The 13,355-nt window shown below is 42.0% G+C and overlaps 1 protein-coding gene across 7 annotated transcripts in view; it reads left to right on the forward strand.

Annotated features, from left to right (window-relative positions):
• Positions 1–13,355, forward strand: part of mdn1 (midasin AAA ATPase 1) — a 437,529-nt gene that overhangs the window by 231,179 nt on the left and 192,995 nt on the right. For all 7 annotated transcript variants that reach the window (XM_077510806.1, XM_077510808.1, XM_077510809.1 and 4 more), the window contains exons 44-48: positions 1,423–1,582; positions 5,847–5,963; positions 6,045–6,253; positions 6,337–6,485; positions 11,191–11,390. In XM_077510806.1, coding sequence (XP_077366932.1) covers positions 1,423–1,582; positions 5,847–5,963; positions 6,045–6,253; positions 6,337–6,485; positions 11,191–11,390 — 835 coding nt within the window. The remainder of the gene's footprint in view (positions 1–1,422; positions 1,583–5,846; positions 5,964–6,044; positions 6,254–6,336; positions 6,486–11,190; positions 11,391–13,355) is intronic.

A 13,355-nucleotide genomic window follows, 5' to 3' on the forward strand; every position in this document is an offset into this window, starting at 1 on the left:
TTTCATTGTAGCCACAATACAGCCTTATCATGTAGCCTTGACTGTTACAACAAATGTCCAAACGGAATTCGAGCTAGACAATATTTAGTTTCAAACGGGAACAGCAATACATGTTATCAATGCAGGTGTATAAACAAGAGTTAGCCTTGGCAAAGCCAGCAAGTAATCATATACAATTCCAGCTTTGGGTAATTAGTGATGTTGTTGTTGTTGTTGTGATATTGTGAATTACTGTTGTCTCTCAAGCACTACCAATTCCTCAGCTCCTTTCACGATTCGTGTTTTTAGTTTACCAGAGTTATCTTTAGTTTGAATCAAAATTTGGCAGTCTTTTGTCCACGTGCTTTCGATAAATCCATTCTTTCTCATTTGTTGTGCCTTTTTGGCGATGTCAGCATTTCGTTTGGTGAGGTTTTCGTTGATGTAGACATGTTTCCCACGAAGCTTGTGACGGTCTCTCAGAAGAGCAATCTTTTTCTTTCTGTCAACAAACCTGATCACAACTGCCGGTGGTCGTGTGACCCAATTGTAAGTGAAAAGCACATCTGAATGTGCGCAGGATCAACAGTTAATCCCAAATCTCTGAGTTGAAGTGTCACTTGCTGCTCCACAGTCTCGTTCCCTGAAGATTAGTCAGAATCTTCCGTGCTCGTGCGGTGACTATCACATCGTTGATACGAAGATTTTGTTCCAAATCATCCACTGTTTGTTCCAAGGCAACAATGCGTCCATCTTTTTCCTGTGTCTCTGTCTTCAATTGCTGTATTTCCTGAAGAAGTGGCTCAGTGCTCTTCTTCATTTCAAGTAATTCGGCAACCATTCCACTGATTTTTTTTTAAGAGAAGATTTTATCTCCTCATTCTCGTCAGCTCTTTTTCCGCCAGGCATTCTGCAACAATGTAGTTAAAAATCCCAATGCAAAAATCAACAAGTAGTTAGATTCATGAGCGAGTGCAGGAGCAAGTACAGATGCGTCCTTCCTCAACAGATGCGTCCTTGAATGTGCATTTCCAGTCATCATATGGTGCAGTGCGTTACGTTCTAAATAGCAATATTATCAAACGATTAATAATAATTAAAAACTAAACTTACCTTGCTCTGGTTTCTTCCAGCACTGCATATGAATGTTTCCTCGTAACATGCTGCATCATTGATGACGTACTGCTATGGTACGCCATTTTTGTTTTGCACAATTTGAAAATAACTTTGTCTCTTCAATTTTCTTGAAATGGTCCCAAACTCTGGACTTTCTTTATCTTTTGTTAGGAGAATGACAGGAGTCATTTTTTTTACTCTGCCCGCCTGCATCGCACGAAAGTTCGCAACACACTCTGCGTGTAGGCATAAATGTTCCGTGTGAAACATAGACGGCGATATATTGTATGTATATGTATGACAGTTTTGCTTTTGCTAACCCACTAGATATATCAAAGCTGAAACTGGACTTCATACTATTGAAGGAACAAATGTCACAGCTGGAGAATGACTGGTCTAATGGAGGATTTGAGTGGTTAGATGGAATGCTAATCCAAGCCCTGCAGGCAGGTGACTGGTTGCTCATGGACAATGCTAACTTCTGCAGGTAAGAAATTGTGAATATTTATTGCATTACAGCTTTCAGATGGCAACCATTGCAACTGAAATACAACAAAGGCAGAAGAAAACCACAACGCACGCACACACACAAAACAAAAGATGAACCTACCTTTGGTCGCAGTTTCAAATCCCGCTTCCGACTACATTGCAAATGTATCCGTGGCAGTTATGCTAAAGGATATAAATGTATGCCAACTGACTATCATATCAGGAAATGCGTTATACTGCTTATTATTAAACGCATGTGTCCCCAATGTTGATGCCTTTCAGCATCAGATGACACTTTCAATTACAAACACGCCAATTCGCTGTTTTTCTTCAAGTCAAGTTAGCTTAAGTGGTAAGTAATAATGCCTTGGGTCACCCAGGCCAACCAATGTTGTGGGTTCAAACCTTGCGTGGAGCAATCTTTTTTTAATTTTTTTTTTATTTTTTCAGAATTGCCATAATACCACAAGTTAACATCTATTTCATTAAATGCCATTGACATTAACTTTTTTCAATATTAATTCATCCCTATTTTTATCTTGTACACTCTTGTACACTATTTTTATCTGTACATTGCCAATGGCAACTCCATATCCACAATGGCCCTCCCTAGTCTGGCATGTAGAAAATCAGGGTTTGATTCCCGCTTGGGACAAGTTTTAGCGCAACTTCACTGTCACACGGGGGGAGGCGTCGGTCACATTTCGCCAACGTTGGATTGGTGTATCGAAGCCGAAGAAGTACAATGATACAACAGTCTGTTAATTTTTCGCAATTATAAAGGTTTCGTTTGACTTTTTTCCAGTGTTATGTGTGTTGGGCAAGATTTTTTAGCATTTTATTTCATGAAAACCTGACTGTAGAAGGTATGATAATGACGTCTCGGCCATGCTGATAGTGTGCTTAAATGTGAAAGTAGTGATCTTTATTAATTTTCATTACAAGTATCAAACTTTTATGAAAGATTATTTTACAAAGCATCCTTAGTGTAATGTAACCATGTGGGAACAGCAGTAAGGTGGAATTAATTATCTTCATCACAGAATCGCCTACTATATATTAAAATCTTATGGAATCACAGGAGTGCCAAAATTAATAGGAAATACAAACGCAATCCATAAAAGAAACATCATCAATAAAAAGACATATTTACGAAGGCAGATATATAAAGACATTCAATAAAAGGGAATATTTACTAATGCAGACATACAACGGCATTCAATAAAAGAACATTTACAAAGACAGACATACAAAGGCATTCAATAAACCCGAACAGTCATTTTTATTAATTTTGGCACTCCTGTGACTCTATAGAGTCATAGGAGTGCCAAAATTAAAAGGAAATACAAACACAATCCTTAAAAGAGAACTTTTACAAAAGCAGACATACAAAGGCATTTGATAAAAGAGAACATTTACAAAAGCAGTCATATAAAGACAATCCTTAAAAGAGAACATTTACAAACGCTTTCCTGATTTGGCTTTTGCTTATTTGAATGCGTGCATGTCAGTGCTGTCTGAAGTGGGTTTTGGAAAATAAGTCCTGCCCCTGATCTGGGCGGATCATTTGTTTTTACGAATGCGTGCTTGTCAGTGCTGTCTGAAGTGGGTTTTGGAAAATAAGTCCCACCCCTAATCTGTCCAGCCTGACTAGTTGATACCCGATCATACGATTCCCCATGGTTGCTCAGCGTGTGACCGGAAGGAACGTCACATGTTGTGCTTTAGCAACATATCCCACAATCCCACGCGGCTGGCGATACTGGTGGGTGTCAAGACGCGATTGGTGACCCCTGGTGGGGACTGTTTTTTTTAATCTTTCATTTTACTTTTATTTACGTTACTACAAGTCAAGACACTCCGTCTATTTGCCGGTAGCGTGACGTCACTCACGGCGTGACTCGACAGCACGCAGGCCATTCATTTTTTTTATTAATTCATTTTTTTTTAAGCATTGATAGGTAGTTGTGCGTCCTGTTGAGTCACACTGTGAGTGACATCATGCTAATGGCAAATAGAGGGAGTGTCTTATAGTAGCAAATAAAAAAAAAATACAAATAAAAAAATTAATAATAATAATAATAATAATAATAGTAAGTAAAATGAAAGATAACAAAACAAAACCAGTCCCCACCAGGGGTCACCAATCGCGTCTTGACACTTTATTATTATTATTATTATTATTTTATTTTATTTTTTATTTTTTTATTTTTTTTTTGCGGTTACTACAAGATACTCCCTCTATTTGCAGTTAGCATGACGTCACTCACAGTGTGACTCGACAGCACGCACGACTACCTATCAATGCTTAAAAATAAAATAAATAAATGAATGGACCGCGCTACCGGCAAATAGACGGAGTCTCTTGACTTGTAGTAACGGGAATAAAAGTAAAATGAAAGATTTAAAAAAAAAAAAAAAAAAAAAAAAAAAAACACCAGTCCCCACCAGGGGTCACCAATCGCGTCTTGACACCTACCAATATGGCCAGCCGCGTGGGATTGTGGGATATGTTGCTAAAGCACAACCTGTGACGCTCCTTCCGGTCATGCGCTGAGCAACCATGGGGAATCGTATGATCGGGTATAAACTAGTCTGGCTGGACAGATTAGGGGTGAGACTTATTTTCCAAAACCCACTTAAGACAGCACTGACAAGCACGCATTCGTAAAAACAAATGATCCGCCCAGATTAGGGGTGGGACTTATTTTCCAAAACCCACTTCAGACAGCACTGACAAGCACACATTCGTAAAAACAAATGATCCGCCCAGATTAGGGGCTGGACTTATTTTCCAAAAACCACTTCAGACAGCACTGACAACATGCACGCATTCAAATAAGCAAAAGCCAAATGGGGAAAGTGTTTGTAAATATTCTCTTTTAGGGATTGTCTTTATATGACTGCTTTTGTAAATGTTCCTTTTTAAGGAGTGTGTTTGTATTTCCTATTAATTTTGGCACTCCTATGACTCTATAGAGTCACAGGAGTGCCAAAATTAATGAAATTAAATGTTCGGTTTTATCGAATGCCTTTGTATGTCAGCTTTTGTTAAAGTTGAATGCCTTTGTATGTCAGCTTTTGTTAAAGTTCTCTTTTAAGGATTGTGTTTGTATTTCCTATTAATAAAAATGACTGTTCGGGTTTATTGAATGCCGTTGTATGTCTGCATTAGTAAATATTCCCTTTTATTGAATGTCTTTATATATCTGCTTTCGTAAATATCTCTTTTTATTGATGATGTTTCTTTTATGGATTGCGTTTGTATTTCCTATTAATTTTGGCACTCCTGTGATTCCATAAAATCTTTTCCCTTGACATGGAAGAGACCAGTGGGCTGGTCAGAGAGCACATAGCTTCGGAAAATTTCCCTCTGAATTTGATATTTTTAATTGTAGCTGCTATACGAACATTAACTACCAACAAACTGTATTTTCCTAGTTAGAGTACCGTATTAATAATGCCAAGAAAATTGGAACATGGGCCAGCTATGCAGGTACTGACGAAGGTCTGTGTCCAAAATTATTCCTGTCGCCCACACAGAAGTTGTCATAACCTAACCAATGTGTTAGTATCTTGTGTGTGACTTCTCGGTCTTAACTGGTTTCAAATAGTAAGTGTGCCGAAGAGTGCAGAGATAGGGAAAGGTGCGGGATCGTCCAAGTAGAGAATGTCACAACGATTAAACAGTCTAGCCGAGTTATGCAGAGGCCTAAATCTAGCACCCCTTTATTGGAGTGTAGTGTTGGACTGGAAGGACTGATCACCATAATAGGTTCAAGTTAATCCCAAAGATTTTTAGAGTTTGAGGTCAAGCCCTGTGTAATCCAGTTGCGTACACCTAGATCCAGTACAAGCACTTGTATTGCCATCACCGACGAGAGCATTCGCCCACAGAACTTGCACTCATCATAAGCAGAAAGTGTGAATCATGACAAAACTGTCCATGTGTGTGCATGCAGACAGGAAAACAGAGTATATGTACTGTAGCTTGAGATAGAATGGATTCAGCAAATCATCCCCCAAATACCACCCCCCCCCCCCCCCCCCCCCCCCCCACCACCACCATTCTTTTGAGCCAAGTTCAGATGGGGTTCCAACTGGGACTTTGACGAGCTCAATGTTCAAATTTAAATTATACTTTATTATGCACTGAGCAACTGACACATCTTTTCCCTCCATGAGTGTTTTTGACAGTGATCGTGAGGCAGTTTGGATATTGAGCCATATGAGCTGATTGTGTATGATGTGGATGTGTTCAGTGCCTCTGTATTGGATCGCCTCAATGCCCTACTGGAACCTGGTGGATCTCTCACCATTAGTGAACGTGGGGTTATAGATGGGAAGACCCCAGTAATTACACCACATCCTAACTTCAGGTAGTATTGACGTTGTGTCAAGTTGCTCATTAATCATTGTTAATATTTCGTTTTTAAAATACTATTCTTTTAACTAAACAGGTTGTTTCTGACTATGGACCCTGTACATGGAGAGCTCTCCAGGGCCATGAGAAACAGAGGGGTAGAAATTTACATCCCTGGGGAAAGTGACGGAAACTCCTTAGACACACTGGATCTGAAAACTTTGCTTCACACTGCAGGAGTGACTGGCGACAGTGTATGTAATTTGCTAATTGAAATCCACAAAAGCACCAAATCTGCCATCTGGGGTAAGCATCAGCAACCCAGTTTCATGAATTCATTTGGCTACTCTGGCGAGCTACAAATTGAATTATTGCTTTCATTACTCTAGATTCATCTGCCTCATCGGTGGCCTCAATGTTCAATGCTGCCACCCTACTGTTCTGCCAGCTACAGAGAGGTGTGGATTTACCCAGTGCACTGCAGCATGCCTGTCAAGAGGTTTACTCCCTCAGTCAACGTACCACTGCCAACCAAAAGGTATAATGTATCACGAATAAGTTCAGAATTGCATCATTTGTTGAGTCTTGTTTAGATAAATGAATAGACAGGCTATGATCAGCAACTTGGACTAGGTTGTCAGGCTTCGGCTCCACTAACGATGGCTGCCCCCTGCTCACTGCTGAGTCCTGCCTTTTTTTTTTCTTTTTTTTTTTAAAGAGAGAGCTTAGAATTGTTCATTCGGTAGTCTTACCGATTCAACGTCTTATCATCATTGCTCGCTCTCTCCTTTTTTTTTTTTTTTTTTTTTTTTTTTAACGAGTATGTGTGCGTGCGTGCGCGCGCGTATGTGTGTCCGTGCGCGTGCGTGCAAATACGTGTAACCGGTGCGTCCTTCCGAGGTGCAACATCAGCCGCAGTCGAGGGTAAAGGAGGACGGACTGCCGTAGTAGTTTCATCTTCTGCGCGACCGTTAAGACAGCAGTTGGTGCGGCCTTCTTCGGGCTAGAAGGACCCGCCACCGTGCTGACAGCTAGCGGCGTCCCCCATAGCAGCCATCAATCAACGCGCAGGGAGTGTGCACAGTCAACTCGCTGCTATCTTCCTGTGGGGGAGGAGGCGGCAACCAGCCTCGTCATCAACGGAACCAAAACAAAGCTCCACGCAGTGAGGGCGGCAGATTTCATATGGGAGAGGAGGCGGTAACCAGCCTCGTCACTATCGGAACCAAAACGAAGCTCCCCGCATGGAGAGCGACAGAAGTTGCGTGGAGAGCGGCAGACTTCGTGTGGGAGAGGAGGCTGCACCTAGCCTCTTCCCCAGCGGACCAAGACGAAGCTCCGCGCATGGAGAACGCTAGACATCATGTAGAGAGCGTCAGACTGCGCGGGAGAGGAGGCTGCACCTAGCCTCTTTATCAACGGAACAAAACAAAGTGCCGCGAATGGAGAGCGTCAGACTTGGCGTGGGAGAGGAGGCTGCATTTAGTCTCTTGACCAGGGGAGCAACCGAAGCTCCCTGCATAGAGCGCGGCAGACTTCGTGTGGAAAGCAGCAGACCTCATGTGGGAGATGGAGGCCCTTAGCCTTACACCTAGCCACTACAAATGGAAGAAAACGAAACCACAAAGCAATCAAATAAACATGCACGTGGTCGTTGTGCCTTTATAAGCTAGCAGTTGGTATGTCAAACAATATCCAGGCTAGCAAACATCATCAAGGCAGCTGATGCCCCCACTGCAGGAGCCGCATAAGTTGCGAAGTAATACAAGCGAGCAGAGGATATGAAACAACCGTACCATCACTAGCCAGTTGAATTCAAAACAGTCAAAGTCAAAGTAGCCGTCGGCAAGTTGCGAGGCAACCTACGCTAAGAGAGGATACGAAAAACCGTACCACCAGTAGGCTCGTTCTGCAAGTCAAGCAGAAATTCATCACAATATCAATTAATTTCGATAGGTAGGGGCAGCAGGAGAAGCAGATCAGCGCTTTGACCGGCCCGCGGGGGTTAGGAACCAATGCCCCCCCACCCGCCGATGACCGACCCGGCGCATGTTAGCCGCAACAGCCGCTGCAGGGCAACGAGCGGCAGCAGCAGCGGAAATAGGCCGCAACAATTAGGCCGGCAATCAATGCTGCTCACTTCATCTAAAAAGGAGCCTCCACAGCGTTTATCGCGAGGCGTCCTCCATAACGCCCAGCCATAACAGCCACCAATCGACGCGCAGTGAGCGTGTGTGTGCAAGTCAACATGCTGCTATTTTTGTGTCACCAACGGAATAAAACCAAGCTCCGTGCATTGATGGCAAAGACTTCGTAAGGGAGGCGAAGTGCCCCCCCCACAGCAATCAAAGCGACACATAAGTGAGCGTTTGTGCCGTCATAAGCTAGCAGTTTGTATGACAATTTTGTTTGTTTTATTTGTTCATTTTTCCTTTCGGACAGTATTGTGACAATCAAACATTTCATCCAACAATTTCAACATGTAATAACCGAAAAGAAAAAGGGCTGGCAGGAAGAAGCATGAAGCTTATAATTTCCCGCCCCCATACTATACTAGCACAAGTTGGTACCCTAGCTAGCAAAGCACATCAAAACTTAAGTTGTGAAACAATACAAGCTAGGAGAGGACAATACAAGAGAGGAGAGGATACGATTTCCATTCATATCATCGCCAGCAAGTAGTATACAAAACAAGTCAAACAACCGTCGCAATAGTTGCTGACTTAAACCCTACACACCCCGACTTGAAGCTGTACATCAATGAGGTGGTGAAGGTGGCAAAATCCTGTAACGGTGGCAGTTTATACATACATCTCCCAAAGCAGAAATCACCGAACAGTACCGATAGCATCGGGTACGACACCGCAAGCTAGGCGAGTGTCTGGGACGATATGAACCATCAGCTACCGCAAATCAAAACAACCACAGGCAAATGGCAACGGCTGTTGACACCCACAGTACGCACCATCACAGTTTGCAGAGCAAGCTAGCAGAGGGCATGATAAACAATACCATAGCTAGCAAACATCAAGGCAGCTGGCGGCCCACGGCCAGCAGCCGAGGAATAGCGTGCCGCAACAATTCAGGAGAGGATACGAAAAGACCTGACCTTCACTAGCAAGTTCTCTTCAAAACAGTAAAAGGCAACCACGGTAGCGGAAGCATCGGTTACGATACCGCAAGCCAAAAGAGGGTCAAGAAACGACACCCCCTCATCTATGAGGCCCTGAAATTCTGACAAAAAGGGAAGGAATCTCCCGCAACCATAAAAAAAACCCCAAGAAATTACACATCGCCGTCGCAGCCAAGGGGGGTGGACACCCGCATCCCCGATCGACAAGAATACAGGCCACCAGCAAGGGGCAAGAACAGCGGCGAGTGAACCGCGCAAGAAGGTCAAAGAGACTGTGTTCTGGTTCCCGTCCCATCTAATACATGGGGATGATGTCAACCGAAACTACCGGTCCTATTTTGGGATTATTACTCGAGTGATGCATGCCCGTGGGAGATTTCCGTGCATTTAAGCACCTCCTACTGGCGGTCGAGAGGGACAAAATAAAACTCCTTGTTTTTAATTACAATATTCACAGTGCCCTTCGCAACTGCCAATTGGATGGTTTATAGTGAGATCCTGGGATGGGCACCACGGGGGCCTGGCGTACCAAGAAGACGGTAAAGCTTACTATCGATGGGATTTCTAGGTGAACCTATGGCGGGATCATTAACGAGCGGCCAGTGACCCGCTGGCTGAGGGTGCGTCATGGTGCGGTGGTTCTTACACGGCAGCTCGGCCGAGAGGCTGTCCCCGCAGCTGGATGCCCCCTGCCATCCCCGCCAGCCTTCACAACCCTGGTCCAGGCCGGGCCACAGCAAAATCTGATCTCTGATCTGATTGTCACTCTGAGTCTGCGCCAGGAAAATCAAAATGATAGCTACTCGCAATTTTTTTTTTAAAAATCGACTCTTGTTGGTTTACTAGAGCAGCTGGAAGTGGCAGAGCGTATTCAACTTTTCCACTCTGGAGGGTGGTTTCAAATTTTTGGGTATTCAAGTCCCCAAAACGACGTCTAAATGAAAGGCACGTCCGTTTTTTTACCCCCAAGCGTATAAACAGGCCCAGTTTCCCCATAATGTCCTGGGTCTTCCCTGGGATCTGGGGGTGGCTTGACACCACATTTTCATATCAGATACCGATACCAATACTGCAGCTAGGGGTGTCCCGATAAAACTTATTTCACTTCTGATCCGATTCCTATAATGCAGCCTAGAGTACTGTCCGATAACGACATCAATCCAAGATGTCTTCCCAACAGTAAATTGAAATTTTCACCAGGAGATTTCATTTTTGAAAAATGGAATAATGCAGCAGGCACTTAAAACATGCTATTTGAATGTAAGTGATTAAAAAAAGTATTGTTTTTCCGAAGAAAGAAAATTATTCGACAAACACAAAAGATGTATTTGAGGGGGGACGCAAGGAAACCGTATCTAGCAATTTATGAAAACATGCCGTATGTGTATGCATGTATGGAAAGCTTAAATATTAGCTGGCCATTTACTTTTGAGTTGACCCGCTGTTTTAATTTAACTTATTGGCATGAGAGATATTTTACTGCTTAATTTACCCTATCCTGAACGGCGTGGGAGCAGAGGGGTCGAGCCGAGAGCAGGCAGCCAGGAAGTTCCAAGACGCAGCACACACAACTCTATACAGTGAATCCGGAGCTGTTTTATCATATTTGAATTAGGGCTAGGCATTATGGCCAAAAAATAATATATATATTTTTCAGTCATGACGATTACAATTTTAATTGATTTTAATTTAATAAACCCAACAAACCTTTATTTAAATAATATATCCTGACTCTAGATCAGTTTTGACATAAATTTAACATTCCTAGTTTTTGCTTAATTGCCGCAGTTGAGTAGTTGGTAGCTATTCTAAACATGTCTTGTAAACCACCCATCCAGCATTCATCTGGTAGGAATCCGATACTGTTTTTTGGCTGATATTGGACTGATATCCAAGTTAAACATCGGATCGAGACACCTCTAACTGCAGCCTCAGGTTTTAGATATTTTTTGTGTTCAGACAAATATTTTTGAGGGGATAAAGAGAAGTTCTCTTACAGTTTCTACGTCAGAGCTGACATCACTGGGAAGCAGTGACAGATGTCTTTTGAAATCATCTTCTCCGGAAGATGTATTATTTTGTAACATATGCTGTACTGTTCTTTTTCCAGCTAGCCCAGCAAGTGATTGAGCAGCACCTGGCTATTCTGAACACCAATAACTGGGACACAGGGTTACTTTGCGCCGGCGTCTGGCCTGACAGCTTGCCTTCCGCGTTGCTCTCCACTGAGGATTCCTGTTTCTCAACTGTCCTCCGAGATGGGCAGGTGTTGTCATTTTGTCTCAATACCCTCAGTTTACAGGGTAAACGGTAAGGGTCAGCGGGCAGCTTCACACACTTCATACCAAAATTTGTGGTACTGTTTTAGACTGTCAAAAGGATTTGTAGTGCACATTCCACTCCTCGCTAGAACTTTTCTATCGCACTCAGTTTAGTGTTAGTTAACCGCTCAGTGAGTTTTTACCTGCTGGTCGCTAGGAGCTCATGCTCGCCGCCAACACTAGCACCTCGTTGTCGGGCTGCTCGCTTGCTCACTCGCCGTCGCTTGCCATGCCTGCTCGCTCCCTTCCTCCAGATAGTGAGACTGAGCCACTGCTGCTTCTCTCTCTTTTTCTTTTTTTTTTTTTTTAAAAACAAAGCAATACTTCTGTCCAGCTCTGCGCAGCCATTGTTGATGTGTGTGAAGTGTATAAATAGAAATATTTTAACTAGGACTGAACGATTATGGAAAATAATCTAATTGTGATTCCCCCCAGAAAAATGCAATTGCGATATCATGTGCGATTATTTTTTTTAAAGTCCTTTTAAATGATTTTTTTTTATTTATTTATTTTTTTACCCAGCAAAAAGTTAATTATAATGAACAATATCAGATCTATTATATATTACAGGATCTTGACTCATTCACTCCCAGCCATTTTCACAGAAGTAGTCCCGTTCGCTCCCGGCTGTTTTACTGGATTTTGACTGATTTTGCAAGGCCCACAGAATATTGTGTTCTATTGCTATAAAAACATGGAACCTATCAAAAGAAAGATTAAAGTCTTCTTTCATCAGGAAAAAAAAAAAGTATGTTTCTATCTGTTTCCGTCTTGCAGCAATTAGCATTAGAAGAGAGCTAAGTTTCATCAGTTTTCATAAATCTATTTAAAATTGTAAGTACAGTGGAACCTCTACTTACGAACGTCTCTTCATACGAAATTTTCGAGTTACGAAACTCCTCAACGGGAAAATATTGCCTCTTGTTACGAAAGAAATTTCTAGATACGAAAGGTAAAAATACATTACCGAACGCAACATACTTTCGGCTATGGCTATTTCTTACCATAGGTACCTATGAGCGGAAATACTAGATCGGTGTTTGTGCATCGTTCTGGCATCCCATTGCCTAAGAGAAACCTTCTACCATAGGTATCTATGAGCGTATACTAGATCGGTGTTTGTGCATGTTTCTGGCATCCCATTGGCTAAGAGGAGCCTTTACCATAGGTATGAGCGTATACTAGATCGGTGTCTATACAGCGTCCTCATCATTCATCCCGCAGCCCATGAGGTGTTCGATAGTTTTTCGTAAATGTATGAACTAACGGCCAACGAATTTGTGCAAAAATTCAAACAATTGGTGATTGATGAAGGCACAGTAAGTTTTTAATTGCGACGAGATGGGCCTTTTTTTTTTTTTTTTTTTAAAAAGATGCCTCGCCATACCGGAAGTTTCAGAATTTGTTTAAAAGAATCGCCCAGAAAAAGTGTCGGGCGTTTGCTCACTAAGATGTTTGCATTGGACATTAACGAATGATTGTTTTTTTTGTTTTGTTTTTAAAAAACAAAAACAAAAACAAATCCTTGGATCAGTTCTTTACAAAACACCAGGCAAAAAAAAAAAAAAAAAAAAAAAAAAAACACTTCTGAGAGAGGAGAACATGAACCAGAGGGCAAAAAAACGATGAGGACAGCAATTAAAAAGGTAAATGACCATCATTTTTATTCTTTACTCTATTTTTTGTTATTTACATTATGCACAACTCTCATTTATTGAGCAATAATCTAATTGTAACATGTATTTGTTACATGTTTTGATGCATTTTTATGCTTTATAAAACATTTATGTCTGAAATTTGGGAGGCTTGGAACGGATTAGGGCATTTACATGGAAAATGCGTCTCTACTTACAAATTTTTCTACTTAAGAACTTTCTTCCAGAACCAATTAATTTCGTAAGTAGAGTTAGCACTGTAATTGAGCTTTTTTTCTAGATGGTCCTGGTTGATCTCC

Source organism: Festucalex cinctus, chromosome 21 (genome assembly GCF_051991245.1).
Source record: "Festucalex cinctus isolate MCC-2025b chromosome 21, RoL_Fcin_1.0, whole genome shotgun sequence".
Lineage (NCBI taxonomy): Eukaryota > Metazoa > Chordata > Actinopteri > Syngnathiformes > Syngnathidae > Festucalex > Festucalex cinctus.